At 39.2% G+C, this 16,296-nt stretch overlaps 1 protein-coding gene across 1 annotated transcript; it reads right to left on the minus strand.

Annotated features, from left to right (window-relative positions):
• Positions 1 to 1,118: 1,118 nt before the first annotated feature.
• On the minus strand, positions 1,119 to 15,075 carry RNF146 (ring finger protein 146). The gene is made up of 3 exons (XM_087718523.1): positions 14,969 to 15,075; positions 9,207 to 9,336; positions 1,119 to 2,843 (listed from the first exon to the last, which is right to left on the minus strand). Exon 3 carries the CDS (start codon positions 2,840 to 2,842, stop codon positions 1,796 to 1,798), a length of 1,047 nt encoding a protein of 348 aa, XP_087574649.1. The 5' UTR covers position 2,843; positions 9,207 to 9,336; positions 14,969 to 15,075; the 3' UTR covers positions 1,119 to 1,795.
• Between the last annotated feature and the right edge of the window lie 1,221 nt (positions 15,076 to 16,296).

Genomic DNA, 16,296 nt, shown 5'->3' on the forward strand with positions numbered 1-16,296 from the left:
GGTTTGCACTAGCCAACTATTCTAGGTGTAATAACTGGACAAGTTGGGGGAGGAATTTTGGGGGGGGGGGTAGATGATTAGTATTTAGAAATCTGCAGAAGAGTCACTAAATTCTGGTTTACTGCTATTAGTGTAAGGTAATAATGGGTGGAACTCAGGAACTGCTACTCTAATCTGGACTTACTCTATTGGCTGAATAATTTTATATTTTTTCTGTTTTCATCTATATGTATTGAAAATTTGATTCCTGAATTAAATACATTTATCAGATTGCCATCTTAAACAAAATTTTAGCATAGAAATAGCATACATAGTGTATCAAATAAATAATTATGGAGATTCAGACACTATTATTTTCAGTTATTAGGAATAGTTTTGTTCAACCTACGTTTGATGGTCTTGTAGTACAAAGTATATATTTTTATATGTATTGCAATATATTTCTGTAAAGCAACTACAACTAAAATACTTTGAGATTAAGCTATAATCAAGTGCATGCTAGGACTTCTCAACTACATTACTTTAAAAATCCATTTAATTATGCTGCTAAAGTATTATAGGGTTTTTAATTTATTTTTTAGTTTGCCTTTATTATTTTTATAAATAATACAAGGCAGTGAACATATCTAATATTTCCTCCTTTTTTCTTCAAAATATCAACAATCCAGTGAGGTGGGCTGGGCTGAGACAGTGTGACTGTTCCAAAGTTATCTAGCCATACGTAAGGCAGGACTATAACACAAAATCTTCTAGTTTCTTAACCACTAGACCAATTTGGTTCTATTGTAAATACATATAAAACAATTCCTGGCAAAACATAATTTATTCACATAAGTGAAAACAAAATTCTGATAATTTCAATGTAAAAATAATTTCCTAGCATCCTGTTTTAGAGAAACTAGGAGAAGCAAATATTATAGTGCCTTTTCTATTGTTATCTTCAACTATTGTTAGCATCTTTCCATAGGAACTTATTATGCAAGCATCTTTATTTTTCTGCTCAACATTTATTCAAGTCATCTTGTTCTGCAGTGCATTTTGTTCTTCTATTAACCAAACAAAGGCAGTGCATATACCTCTTTCAAAACATGTCTTTAGTGTGACATGGGTTCAATTAATACTGTTGATAAAATGTAGTTTATTAAATTATAAATCTTGTAACAAAAACGACACAAAAAAGACGCAAACAAGCTACAGGGACTAGACAGAGAGCCAATGAAGACACAATGATTTCTTTACAAGTAAAACTCTGCAACAGAAATTATTTTACATTTCATTCAGGATGATTCATCTCTCAGCTTTAGTAAAACATCTGAATTTTAGGAGTCACAACTATTTTATGTTAAAATTAAGCATCTTGCACATTTCCAAACTCTTGATCATTTCCAGTTTTAATATTCCTTCCACACATCAATCCATGCAGATAGCTACTTAAGATACTTAATGCAACAAATAATAACAGTTCCAAGTTGTACAGTGAATATACATTTGTCAAAAAAAGGAGGATGGGTTTTAACATGGAAAGGGGTATATACTACAAAATAAAAGCAGACATTTTACAAAACTGAGTGTTGCTAAACAGCTTCCAAACCATTAACACATGCCCAGATTTTTAAATGTTCAGTGTTCCAGACAAATCAAGAGACAGCTTTTAATGTTAGATGATCAGGTTTCCTTTCTTCCCCTTCTTCTCATACGGAAACACTTTAAAATAAGACTGCTAGGCTGGAGCGCAATGTCAATACAGACAAAATGTACAGGTATAAGACTGAATTTTAAAACCATGGCTCTAGATTTAGACTTCTGTTATTGTGCACTGTCCATCAGGCCTTCTCGATCTCACAGTGGTATTTCCCACCCCACTGCCTGCCACTGGTCTATCCAAGGCTGGCTGATTTCCATTCAGATGTCTCTGCTGAGCAGAGGGTACTGGCAGCTGAAATTGGGCAGACAAATCCTCACTATCACTGCTAGCATCCGATTCTGTTTCCTCTATGGAGGTATCAATAACTCTCATCCTACCAGAAGATGGTGATTCATGGTCTTCCTCTCCCTCACCCCTATGGCTCCTTTCAACCAAACTGTCTCCATTGATTTGCAAGTTGGCAAAAGAGTTGTCTAGAGTACTTTCCTCAGGTGATGGTGTTGCAGGACTTGTCAGCTGACCATCTAGTGTAGGAAGGGGTCTAACAGTTGCTGGAGGCTGCCCAGCAGCAGTAGCACCTAGCGGTGGTATACTGTCTGCACCATCTGCAGAGCTCTCTCTTGCTAGATTGATAGCAGTAGAGTCACAGTCCAACCTAAGCCCAGCCACTCCCTTCTTTGGAATATCTATTATGTCCCGTTTTATTTTCCTGCGACGTCCATGCTCATTTCTCCTATACTGAACCATGTTCTCAAGATCTGCCACATATAAGAAACCAGCAATTAACATTTCAGTGCTCTTTTTACCTTTAGAAAATGCATCTTCCAACTCCCTACTTGTACGTTCATCATATTGCCACCAGCCATTTCTACCTTCATAATACCAAGCATATTCCCCATTGCCTCTACTGGCTGCTTTGAGTTCCTCAGGCGATAGCAAAGTTGGTTTATCAAGAAAGTCCTCTGGAATCTCCTGCCGACAGAGCGCACACCGCTTTCCCAACCAGGAAGCTCCTTTTACACACAGATAGCAGAAGACGTGCTTGCAGGGCAGACTCACAGGGTGGACACATGCTTGCAGGCAGATAGCGCATTCAGGAACCATAAGAGATGGTGTTGCATTTGAACATGATTCGTTTGCCTTTTTATTCGTTGGAAGCATGTTGATTGAGTGATCAAGTTCACCACAACCAGCCATCCTACAGAGAATCAAAAATACATTAATTTGATGAGTTACAACATCACTTTTTTACCCTGTTTTAGAATACCTGAATCATTTAAAATGGTTGAAAATGAAGCAGAACTTTCTAGACTGTGATATTATCTACTGGCAAGGAGAACGCTGTTACAAATAGTTATTGAATAAGAACCAGTCAATCATTCAAAGATAAGCACTAAGTGAGTTGTGGTTATGACTGTTCCTCAAAGTTCCTGCTTCCAGTGTCCACTGTCACACAATCACAAGGTGAGCAACTGGTTTGCACTTACAACAGTTACAGTGTTTGCAGTAACATGATTTCTATTTGCAACCCTCTCTGCTGGCTTCCCACAAAAAAGTCAATAGGGAAGTCAGCAGAGGAAGGTTGCAAGTTGCCATGATTCCCCACCTTCTCATACACTCTCTCCCACTAGGCAGCAGCCATCATTGTGCTTACATCATGCCTCCCTAGCCATCCGCACCACCAGGCACACCCTCTCCCATGTGGCAGCTTTGGTCATTGAAAGCCAGAAGATAGTTGCAAGGAGGTGGTCACTTAGCAACAGCAATGGGGGCTGAAAAGAATTATCATTGCTATACAATACAGTCACATGTCAAAGTGGTTTACAACAGCATTGCTTAGCAAAGGAAGTTCCAGCCCTAATTGCCATTTGTAATTTGAAGACCACCTGTATATTGTGGGCAGTGGGCCAAAAGATGGGTGGGGCCATATACATTTCTTTTGATAAATAAATTTAAATATTACTTAACGCTGGCTTATGCCTTTCTCTTATTGGTTAACCATTTTTAACTCAGAACATTTAATTGTTATTATCCAGTTCCATTTATCATTTCCCTATTTGCTTCCTTGCACGTTCACCAATTACTCAAAATCAAAATCAGCCAGAATAACGTTTGTGTTTGTCTCTTTCTATGACAGCAAAGATTGCTCAGCTGAAAGATGTAGAGTTCCTTCTGTGAGATAATATCATTAATTTACACACAGAGACTAATTTTAGTATGAGTGGGGGAAATCATATTCACCACAGAATATTGAAAGCAAACTGCTAAAAAGAAATAAAACTCTCCAGTTTCTGTTTTCAATGATAAGTGAATTCAGAAAAGAAAAGCAGGCAGAAGACAAATAGTTAATCTACTGCCGTAAGTAGAAGTCCACTTAAACGGGAAAAGCAGGAATCAACAATATTTCAGAAGCTGCAACATGGCTACCTTTCAGTGGGACACAGAAGGGTAGGGACAATGTTATACAAAAAGATGGGACAAACATCTTGGAGAAGGTAAGGGTAGTAATAAGAGTAGACACCTTTCAAATGCTAGCTCTGAAAACTCTCCCCAAAAGAAAAAAGCAAACAAAATCTGGAAAACCGTGTCACTCATTTTGGCACTTTGAGATTTTTTTGACACTTTTAAGACAATGAGTTTTCTTCCCAGAAACTCCCTATTCCTGTTCCTAGTGTTCATCTGAAAGACATTATGGAAATGTAATTATTTAATACCACTAACGAAGCTGATATTAAATTAATTTGGCACAACAGTGAGACCAAGATGTTTTCTCTAGCAACAAAGAGCTAAAGATACTCTTAATCATGACAAGTGCATTCTTCAATTTTTGTTATGCAAGCTGAACAAATTCGATTTGGAATCTCAAAATGTTATCTTATAACATAGTGAGAACTTTTACCTGAACCTTATTAAATATATATACTGTGGAAAAATTCTTTTAGATGATGTAATTATCTACCCATTTTTACTTGAGTTAAGAACTAGGTGGCCCTATTTTTCCTTATTCTAGTTAGAGTGGTATTTTGGGACTTCTTGGGACCTTTCAGCATCACTGTTCCCTCTAAGGTGCGCGGCTGCGCACGTGGCAAGAAAACACCGTGCAGCAGTTTTTAACCGCGCAGTGATTTCTGCCACAGGTTCCGGAAGATGAGGGGAATAGCTGCTGCCGCCTCCTCCTCCAACAGCACTGCCAGATTTGCCGCCAACGCTGCAGCCAAGGTGAAGCCTCCAAAGCTCCCGCAGGCGCCCCCGCCCATGGCAGCGGCGGCGGTGCCTTCCCCTCTGCTCGGAGCACCTCACCTGGGCTCTGGGTTACCCCTGCCGCTGCCTCCACCTCCGCGGTTTTTCAGAAGCCATGAGGCCTTTTTCCCTGCTCCCCCCCTCCGCCACCTTCCTACTAGCTCCCGCGGCCAAATGGCTCCTCAAAAGCACGGAGGAGGAGGAAGGGGGAGGGATAATGCAGGGGCCAGCTCAGGCGCTCTGCGTGGAGCCTCCACACACAACCGGTGTGCTCCACAAACGTTCTTGCTCACTAGCTCAAAAGGGCCCTCGCTGTTTCTCCAGGCAGCCCTCGCCCCTCCGTCCAACCGAAGGTCGCTCCTGGCCAGGCAGGCTCCCCGCAGCTGCTCAGAGGCTCGCTCTCCTCGTAGCGCCGTGAAATCCTTGGGTGGCTCCCAGCTCCTCTGCAATACAGCCAGTCCTTGACTTAGCCTCCACGCAGAGCACCTGAGCTGGCCCCCGCGTTATCCCTCTCCCTTCCTCCTCCGCCGTGCTTTTGAGGAGCCATTTGGCCGCGGGAGCTAGTAGGAAGGCGGCGGAGGGGGGGAGCAGGGAAAAAGGCCTCATGGCTTCTGAAAAACCGCGGAGGTGGAGGCGGCAGCAGGGGTAACCCAGAGCCCAGCTGAGGTGCTCCGAGCGGAGAGGGAGGCACCGCCGCCGCTGCCATGGGTGGGGGCGCCTGTGGGAGCTTTGGAGACTTCACCTCGGCCGCAGCGCTGGGCAGCAAATATGTTGGTGCTGTTGGAGGAGGAGGAGGAGGCAGCAGCAGCTATTTAGTGGCAGCGGGGGCTCGTTGGCATCTTCAGTGGCAGCCCTGCCCCCTGTGAAAAAAAACGAAGATGGAGCAGATCCACGCAGATGATGTTGCTGCAACATGACTGGAGGAGGAATTCTGGGAGTTGAAGGCCACAAGGCTTAAAGCTGTCAGGTTTGAAGACCCCTGGGTTTTTTTTTCCTAAAGGGTTAGGGGTGCAAAGGTCTTGTAACTTGACAGCTTTAAGACTTGCATGCTTCAATGCCAGAGTTTCTGAGCCAACATTTTGGTTGCTAAGCAGGACCGTTGTTAAGTGATTCTGATATTATCTAACACTTTTAATTACTTTGAATAAACATAACTGAGTTTCAAATAATACTGATTTCGTTGTTGTCTTAGGTGACATCTGTGAAAAAAATTCAGGTGCTCAGGCATGAAAATATGCCGCTCAATCACTATACTTTTCTGCTCACACTGAAAAAAAATTAGAGGGAACATTGTTCAGCATATATTACTTAAGTGACAACAATGCATATTTTTAAGTGGTTTCAGTATTTGTATGCCTAATAATAGGCCTACTCAGCTCTTGGGAGTTACACTATGGGTTGAAAGGGATTTCATCACCCTCCATATTATTTTTAGCAGATAAATGTAACCTGAAGGTGAAATCAACAGGAATTTTAGATTCAGATGAAGTAAATTTCACATTTTAAATGTATGCTTTAGATAAAGGATGGATTAGATAAATGTTGTTAGTGGATAGTTCACATAGGTAGTACTGAATTGAATATTTTATTTGGCCAAATAAGTTTTGACACACAGGAATTTTGTCTCTGGTGCAGAAGCTCTCAGTGTACATGAAAAGCAACAGAGTACTGATAATTATCATCATAATTATACCAATAAATGGGGAATAAAGAAAACAAGAAAGATAAATAATACAGGTAGTCCTTGATTTACAACAGTTCATTTAGTGACAATTTAAAATTATAACAGCGCTAAAATAAGTGACATGACTATTTTTGCATACTTACAACTGCTGCAGCATTCTCATGATCATGTGATCAAAATTTAGATGCTTTGCAATTGATTCATATTTATGAAAGTTACAATGTCCCAGGGTCACATAATTGCCTTTTGCAACCTTCTGACAAGCAAAGTCAATGGTGAAGATTCCAGATTCACTTAACAATTGTGTAACTAACTTAACAACTGCAGTGATTCACTTAACAAGTGTAGCAAGAAAGGTCTTAAAATGGGGCAAAATTCATTTAATAAATGCCTCAGCAACAAAAAAATTGGGCTCAACTGTGATTGTAAGTTGAAGACTACCTGTAATACAGTCATACAATATGGCTAAATATAAAGACATTAGACAGCACTGTGAGAATGAGGTGTTGAGCAGTGATGGCATGAAGGAAAAAAACTGCCCCTATGTCTAGTTATTTTGGCCTGCAGTGTCTTGTAGTGCTGTCCTGAGTACAGGAGTTGGAACAGTTTAGGTCCAGGATGTGAGGGATTTTCAGGTATCTTTTCAGCCCTCCTTCTGACCCACACAATATATAGATCCTCTATGGAAGGCAGACTGCTTGCAATTGTTCTTTCTATCTTTTGGAGTCTGTACCTGTCCTGTTTAGTTGTTGTACCAAACCAGACAATTATAGAAATACAAATTCAATCTGTTACCTGAAGCAGTATTTCTCTGCATAGTCAGAGGTATCCAATTTATTGGCTTTGTATATCCCACCTTATTGACAGAAGACCAGATTATCTGCTACAACTGCTGAACAGATATAAACTAGTCCCAATTTTTCATGTGTTGGTAATATTTAGGTTATACTATTATAGATACAATGCATTTGGGAATTTATTTAAAAACTGTTCAGAAGTTCCAACTAATAAAAAATACAGCAGAAACTAGGACTGATTAGAAACATTCCTACAAGGTTTCAACTGATTAACAGTTCATTTAAATGCAATTTGCAGCACTAATCTTTGGAGACCTACACAATGTTGAACATGAAAAAGTATGCAATTCCATATTCATTTATGAGTGTAACAAAAATATTCAAAGGTCCTTTTCTTAGGTAATGCTTCTCTTAAATGGCTAACTAGCCAAAAGCTCCCTACCCTTGCTTGGGGCATCCTATTTATGGATCTGTTTCCTATATTTATTTTGCAAATTATCTGTGTGATTATATACTGAATGACAGCACATGCAATAAAAGATGGAGAAATAAATGTGTAAGATGGCTAAGCAAGCTGTTCATATTGTTTAGCTGTCAATTTGGAAAACAGCTAGTTTGAACATTTTTCTTGCCTGTTGTTTGGAAAAAAGGATGCATCGGTTTGTCTTTGTGCTAAGGTTTCTAAAGTTTTCTTTATATCAAAGCTATATAGAAAAACATTGTAATTCCATTTGTAATTTGCATTAGAGGACAACAGATTGTTCTCTGTGGTAGAGATTTTCAATAACTCTTGAAGATAAGAACACTTAAAAATAAGTACAGCTATAACTAGGATAAATACTAGAACTATTTAGTCTCCAAATACTAATCCAATTAACAATTCTGCTTCATTAAAATGAAGTGTTCTACACAAAATATTCTTTTCCATTGGCAGGCTCAATTTTTTTTCCTGGAAAAAGTAGTGAACTTGAAGTTCTAATATATATCAATGTCAATAGCCAGATCAACTCAGATCTGCCCTTTGCTTCCAGTTCAAGAACTGTTTAGCATCTGGACCTTTGTCCCAAAACTGATTAAAACCGGAGTAAGTGTAGTTGAACAATAATCTTTTGCCTATGAAAACCTGATTTTTCAGAAAAAGTATAATTTTGGCTAGTGTGTCCCTGTGCTGAGCAATATACCTTTAATGAGAGAAGTTATATAATTAGCCATTAACTCACAGTATCATAAAATGTCACAGATGAATCCTCAACTCACAACACTTTTTGGGTGGGAAAAAAAATCTGAACAAAAACAGTCACAGCCCTGGATAGTTAATAGGTGCAGTGCAAACCTGAGTTCAAACAGGTCTTTCCATCCCTCCCTCTGTGTATATGTGTGTGTGTGTGTGGTGTGTGTTTGTGTGTAGTGCATCATAAATATTAGAACTGTGCAAAGCAATTAAAATACTTAAAATATCATGTCTTTTGAAACATATTTTTCAATTTGCCTTTCTTGCCTATATGAGTTTTCTTGGTACTTGCCATTCAAGTACTAATCAGGCCAATACTAATTAATTTTTCACAATCAACCAAGACAGGACAGGTGTTGCTATCTGCTCCGACACTATCCAATTCACATACAGAACATTTTTCATTCATTCAGAAAACTGAACTATCCATTACTATATTCTATCCTCATCATATTCCCTTGCATCTTGTGTATGTGGATTTTTTTAAAATTGAAATCTTGAAGCCAATGTTTAATGGCTGATGTTTGAAAACAGCAATGAAAATCTTTAACAAAAGAACAGGAAAAATGTTTGAAATAAAATGTAGGTACAACATATTGACTTTCTTACCTTTTCTTACTATTATTGCTATTCTTGGAACATATTGTAAAATTAATAGGTCATCTTTAAATGCATTAATCAAAGCAGAATGTTCTGTTTTCCAATTATAAGTTTATTCTTGCATGCTGCCGCAGTTCAACTGGAAAAGAATAGCAAAATAAAATATTATTAAAACCAAAGTAACCAGTTACTTATAAATATATTTAGTGTTCTGTACATGTATTCACAGTGGTTTATATTTTATGGGTTATAAAAAAGTCAGGCAAAAGAAAAATTGAATAAGGAAAAAAATAAAAGTATCAGCAATTTCAATATTGTTCAATTATAATTAGGTTGCGTGTTCACTGCAGAAGCTCCATTCTTTAACATTTTTAAATCTAATACTACAGCAAGAGACCTCCGTGCCTACATCTTTATGAACAGAAATGTACAACACTCATGCCCTTTTAATTTGATCACTACTTATCTTACATCTTATCTTCAGCATATTCTTTTGGAAAACATTGTAACCTATGCTACCAATTGAAACATTTGCTGTTATGTTTTTTTGTAGTGCCTATGTTTAATAATACAGCTAACTAAAAACAGTACATTTCATTTCCAACAAGAGGTATTTTACACTTACACACTCACACACACAGGAAGACACAGGATGAAGTTTTTCAATTGCCTTGCCAGATTTGTTAAATGATTTTTTTTCTGCATAAATTAGGCTTATCTCATATGTAGGAAGCTAAATAAAGTTAGGAAACTGATGAGTCTTAGAGAAAGGTTAATTATAAAATATATGTAATTAAAAACAGCCTTTAACACTGCTTTCCATACTAAAGTCTCTTGTGTCCTCCATGGAACTACCTCACAATCATGTATGTGAATGTGTTTTAAATAACTAGTATGAAGCAAACAAATGTTATATATTTTTTCTCTAGGCAGTTCTATTCTCAAAAAACGATTAACTCAAATCATCCAGTACCACATTTATACAATTAAAGAGGACTACTGTTATGTTAATTTTTTAAAATGTAACACTTTATGTTCTTTATATTACTATCTTTTTAAAAATTGAATTCTATATTATTTTCAGCACAGACAGGCAATACAGTATTTCAAACACTTTAATATTTAGTATTTTCTCAACAATGCTTTGTCCAGTACAGTTAAAACTCTGTTGCTGTTTTGTTTTTCTGCCTCACATTGCTCTCTTTCTAGAAACTCTGTGTTGGAGATTCAGATCAGAAAAACACATTATTACAGAATTTCAAAATAAAAACAAATCAATTGTGATTGATTTGTTTGATTGAGCAAAACAATAATGACTTGTTTAGCCAATTCCTAGTTTTTCATCCTTTTATAATTGCTGTATTATGAGATATTCAAGTAATATTTTTAAATCTCAGGTCAACAGTTTAGGAAAGAAGGGTGCTGCAAATAATCCATTTATTTATTAATAAGATTTATAAGGCCACCCACTGAAACATATAATCCTGTGACAAACAGCATAAAAAGCAAAAAATACCCTCCCAATTCAAAATGCATTGTTAAACATCTGTAACATATAAAGTAATATAAGGTTGACTAAGCAACAGAAAGAGCTATCTCTCACTAAACTGCCCACTATTCCTCAGGCAAGAACCAGGTCTTTATTGACAAGCAAAATTGGGGCTTCTTATGTATCAGAGATCATTCCAGAGAACAACGGTAATGACAGAAAAGGTGTGTCTCCTAGATTCCACAAAATCTCAAAATGTCAAAGAAATCTTATATAGTACTTGACTTGACCAAACACATGGCAAATTTGCCTGCTCAATATCTGAGGACCAGCAGCCTCTGCAAACCAGGTGGAATCATGATTTAGATAAAGATAGATTTTAGATAAATTTATTTATAGGCCGCCCTTTTCCCTGAGGGGACTCAGGGCGGCTTACAACGTATAGGGAAGGGAGTACACACAATGACATATAAAAACAGTACGTAATTAAAAGTGAAAGCAACATTCATCATTCGGGAGGGGACGGATTATAATCTTTAACCCCAGGCCTGACGGGATAGCCAGATCTTGAGGGCTGTGCGGAAGGTCTGGAGGGTGGTGAGGGTACGAATCTCCACGGGGAGATCGTTCCAAAGGGTCGGAGCTACTACTGAAAAGGCATGAGGCACTTGACACAGACCATTTAAATCACTCCTGCCCCACATAACTCATGGGAGGCAAACTAACTTGAATCAGGACGTGAGATGACCACAACAAAAGCTAAAGACATTTTCTTCATATCCAAATCATTTAACATCTCTTAAGGCTAATATGAGATCTAATGTATGATCACTTACATGTTTGGGGCCATGTAAGTCCACAACTGTGATACATGCCATAAACTAAGCTTAACCAGATCCAAACAGCAAGATCCTTACCTTCTTTCTATGACCCATTTTCACTCGTAAACACTCTCACTCTAATACCTCAGAAGCATTCTTGATCCCAGAAAGGGGTCCCTAATTATCAACATCATCACTCTACCCTACCACAGTATGGAGTGAAGTGAAATTTACACCATAAAAACTTGGTGTAAATTTCTAAGAGAAAGTGATGGCTCCCCCATCCAACCAGATTTTGGCAATACATGCCAGATTTGCCAGTTCATCCAAACTGTGAGACATGGCATTCACCATCAACACCTTGAGGACACTTTCCCCAACAGTCCAATAACCTGGCCTTCAGGACTAGAAGTAGAGATTGTCACTAAATTGGATTACATTCCTCCTGGAACAGCTCCCCCTCCTCCCTCATACTACTATAGATATATTTTAATGTTGTAATGCGTACTAACAAATGGTTATAGTAACTAACTCTAATTCAGTATTATCCTATCTATATTTTTAAAAAGATAAGAGAATGTAAGCCCAATAGCCAAGTTACAAAGTTGGAAATATTAAACTAAAGGAGAAATTTAGTAGTAGTTGTAAATTCTATTTTCATAGTTCTGTAAGGATATGGCCATCAGAGACTGGAACTAATTTGTATTTTGTAATCCAGCAATAATATGGAACTTCTACTAGCATATCTGTACTGCATAACCTAGGAAAATGGAATACTAAGAATGAACTATATTTTCTACAGCTAAGGTCCGCAGTAGGCATGCAGTTGCTTTCTATTTTTATTGATCTAGCTGATAATAATCTGTAAACATTTTTATTCTGGTAAGCGCTCACATGCCTAACAATATTTAGCTTTACATAACCATTTATAAACAGATAGATTAAAGAATAACAGTAATACAAGTGCTAAAATTGTTCAAACCTAAAGTCTGTTGAAAGAGATGCAACTTTAAAGACCTCCTAAACAGAAGATGAGAGTCAAATAAAACTCTCAAAAGGAGTACATTTCATAGCTGAGGAACAACACAGATGAAGGTCATTTCCTTCCTTTCAGACAGACAAACCTCTCATAGTAAAGGCTTCTTCAATCATATAGGTCATATCTATGATTATGGATCCATGTACTTCCATTTTTTTTCTTCAGAGAGTACTTACAGGGCATAATAAATCATTTTAATAACTTCCAGACTACAGGATAACCTTTCTCCCTGTTTAGTATTTAATTAATTTGATACTTAAGCTTTTATTTTCATTACAGTATCAATGGGAGCATGGTTGGGCTTGCAAATGATGTAAACCAGTTTATCTTATATCAATCTTCATTACTGAATAAACTACAATGGCTATGTATACCATACCTAAACCTAAACCAGTATTTATAAACCAGAGGCTGGGTTCATAACACCCCAAACTAAATCCAGAACAGATTATGTTTATGTCAGGCATGTACAACCCAGAGTTTGCATATGGCCCTAAACAGTAAGATTGTACACTTTTGATATTATGTTATACACATACATACATACACACACACACACACACACACATATTCATGTTATATATTATATTATAATATATAAATAATAATATATATTATATATTTTATATGCTGTGAAGACCATTTCTCTTCCCTCAATGCAAGCTATACAAAAGGTTGGACAACCATGATTTAGGCAGGGTGTGTACCCTGTCTACATGTCCATTGTACCCATGCATCTTTAAAAAGTAATGTCTTCTCCAGTCTTCATAGTTGCTCAACTACTATATTAAAAAAATCTGACTTCTGATGCACACTCATTGGAAAATCTGGGAGTATCTCCTATATATATGCTGGTCTTGTTGCCGAAACATTGCCAAGACAATCTATATATCTATATCTCTATCTCTATCTCTCTTTCTATTATCTATCTATTATATATCTCTATCTATCTATCTATCTATCTATCTATCTATCTATCTATCTATCTATCTATCTATATTTCAAGTCATTCCTCCCTATGATGCTTTCATTTAACTTCTAGACACTTCGGAGAAAATGCATTTATAGTATGCTGTTAAGTATTTTGTTACCTTTACGTAATATTTACTGTTTAACATTCAAACAGCTTTTCAATCGTAGCGCAACTTGTTTCATCCAAATACTAACAGATGCACTCGTTTCTTTCAACCTGGGATGTTTCCAAATACATACACACATACATACATACATGCATACATACACACACACACATACATACATACTGTACCTACATACATATTTATAAGATGACATTATTTCACACTGAAAACATTTTCTAGCATTAAGAGAAAAATTCAACTGTAGCAAAGCCATAAAACATTTTCCAAAGGGAACGTACTATCCTCAACGTTAAAAGTGGAATATCAAATATTGTTGGTAATGCAGTTCTTCGTTCTATCCTGTTTCACTAAGGTGGTGCCAAGGATAACAGGAGAATCAGGACATAACCACCACCCCTCCCCATACACACTCACTCAATTCAGGTGAACCACCTCTCATCTCTTTTACCAACAATTGTTGTACCAACAGTAAGAAAAGGTCGGGAGATAAAAGCTTCTCCAATGAAATAGCACACCGTCAGTCCGACCAAGTTGCCTGCCTATCTATCTATCTATCTATCTATCTATCTATCTATCTATCTATCTATCTATCTATCTATCTATCTATCTATCTATCATCTATCTATCTATCTATCTATCTATCTATCTATCTATCTATCTATCTATCTATCATCATCATCTATCTATCTATCTCCATCTATTTACAACCCTCAACAAAAGCTCTTTACCCACCATCCGACTCTTCTCTCCTCCCCCCCCCCAAAAAAAATACCGAGAGAAAAAGAGTTGCAAATTCGCCCCTGCAAAGTCAAAAATTAAGACGGGCGCAGTGACGGCGGGGTTGGGGGAGAGGACAACCGCTGTCCAGAAAAGAGCGCTTGGAGGCGTAGGAACAGCCCGCCCTTCCGTCCAGGTTCGCTTGGCCGCAGGGAAGGAGGGAGGGATGCAGCAGAAGCACCCAACCAGCGACCCCACAAAACGGGGGGGGGGGGGTGAGGCGGGCACTTGGGGCACTCTGGCGCGGGCCTCGTCTCCTCTTGCTCAGGGCGCGGAGCGGGACGGCGACGGGGCCTTTGTTCGAGTCTGTTTGCCGCTGCCCGGAAGGACCAGGGAAGGGGGGCCAAGGCAGAAGCAAGAAGCGGCTTTCCTTTTTCGAAGGAGGCCTCGGCTGCCCCACAGCGGTGGTCGCCTTCGCCGGAGTCCACCCCCCCCCCCGGGATATTCACCTCCCCCCCTCAGACGGCCATCAGCTAATCAGCCCCGCACTCATCTGCTCTCCTTTCCCCTTCACCCCCACCCCAAGCTAAGGCTCCGGCCAATACCTCCGAACCTGCTGCCGCTCGCTCGGTGATTAGACTGCGCCGCCGCGCGCGCGCGCCCTGTCCCCCACCCCCGTTTGCGTGAGGACGCGAGCAGACGTTTGAACTCGGCTGACGTCAGGACGCAAAGGAGGAGGGGAGGGGAGGCGCGAGGGCGGAGTCGGGAGGAGGCCTTGTCATTATATCTCTATATATAAGTGGCTCGGAGCGACGTTGGAACAGGGAAGGCGGCTGGGGGAGGCTTGGCGCGAGCTTTCTTCTCCCTCCCTGGGGAAAGCTGCCGCTCGTGCTTGCGGGAAGCCATTATTATGCGATGCGACCCAGGGTGATAGGGTAGTTGCGGTGGCGGGGAGGAAGGAACCCAAAGCCTTCTTTTCTTAAATGCAGCCTTAGGAGATGTAATGACTTTTGAACATCGACGTCTCTGCAGGCATCCTTAGAAGGACCCGTGAGTTGGATAGGACCAGCCTTCCAGGAAGGGTGCATAAATTGCAAATTAGCTGTGAGGTGTGTGCCGACATGTTATTTTACAGATCTTTTCCCAAAGGTGCTTTTTCAAAGAGTCAACTGGATTTTCTGGGTTGCTTTTTTTTTTTGAAGACGTTTCGCTTCTCATCCAAGAAGCTTCTTCAGCTCTGACTGGATGGTGTGGGGAAATGGAAGGATTTATACACTGTACATTGAGGAAACAAAATCAGCCGCAACATTGGAGAACCAAACCATCAGGACTAGTTTCAGCAGTCCATCTGCATTTAAAAGATAAAGGCCACTCTTGAGGACAGAAAAGTCCACATTTTTGACAGAGAGGGTGACTGGTTTGAAAGAGGGGTCAAAGAGGGCATCTATGTCAAAACTGAACAACCCTCTCTCAACAAAGGAGGAGAGATACGACATTATCTATCTCCAGCCTACAGCACAGCCCTTTCAACAGTTCCAAGAAGGCTTCACACCCACTTGTACCATTCAGGTGACCCTGACAGATAAACCACCAGGTGGCCTTAGTGATTCAACTCCTTAAAAGAATGCAAATGACCAGCTATCTACAAGGAGTATAAATCTTTTCATTCCCCACACCATCCAGTCAGAGCTGAAGAAGCTTCTTGGATGAGAAACAAAATGTCTTCAAAGTAAAACAAGAAAGTCCAGTTGCCTCTTGAAAAAGCACCTTTGAGACAACCATGACCCGGATGACTGAGAATTTCCATAGACACTTTCCAGTTCTTGTGTTTTTATACCTGGAATACTAAGTTTTGCAATATTGATATCGATTTCATATAGGTTTGCCTACAGCAGGAGGCATTTCTGTATTTAGATCCTTGCGAAAATGTGGG

The sequence above is a fragment of the Thamnophis sirtalis genome, unplaced genomic scaffold (genome assembly GCF_051295495.1).
Source record: "Thamnophis sirtalis isolate CommonGarterSnake01/CBP01778 unplaced genomic scaffold, rThaSir2_p1.2 scaffold_6, whole genome shotgun sequence".
Classification (NCBI taxonomy): domain Eukaryota; kingdom Metazoa; phylum Chordata; class Lepidosauria; order Squamata; family Natricidae; genus Thamnophis; species Thamnophis sirtalis.

Coding starts and splice junctions, on each gene's coding strand:
- RNF146 (XM_087718523.1), bottom strand. CDS start 2,842: ATGGCTGGTTGTGGTGAACTTGATCACTCAATCAACATGCTTCCAACG.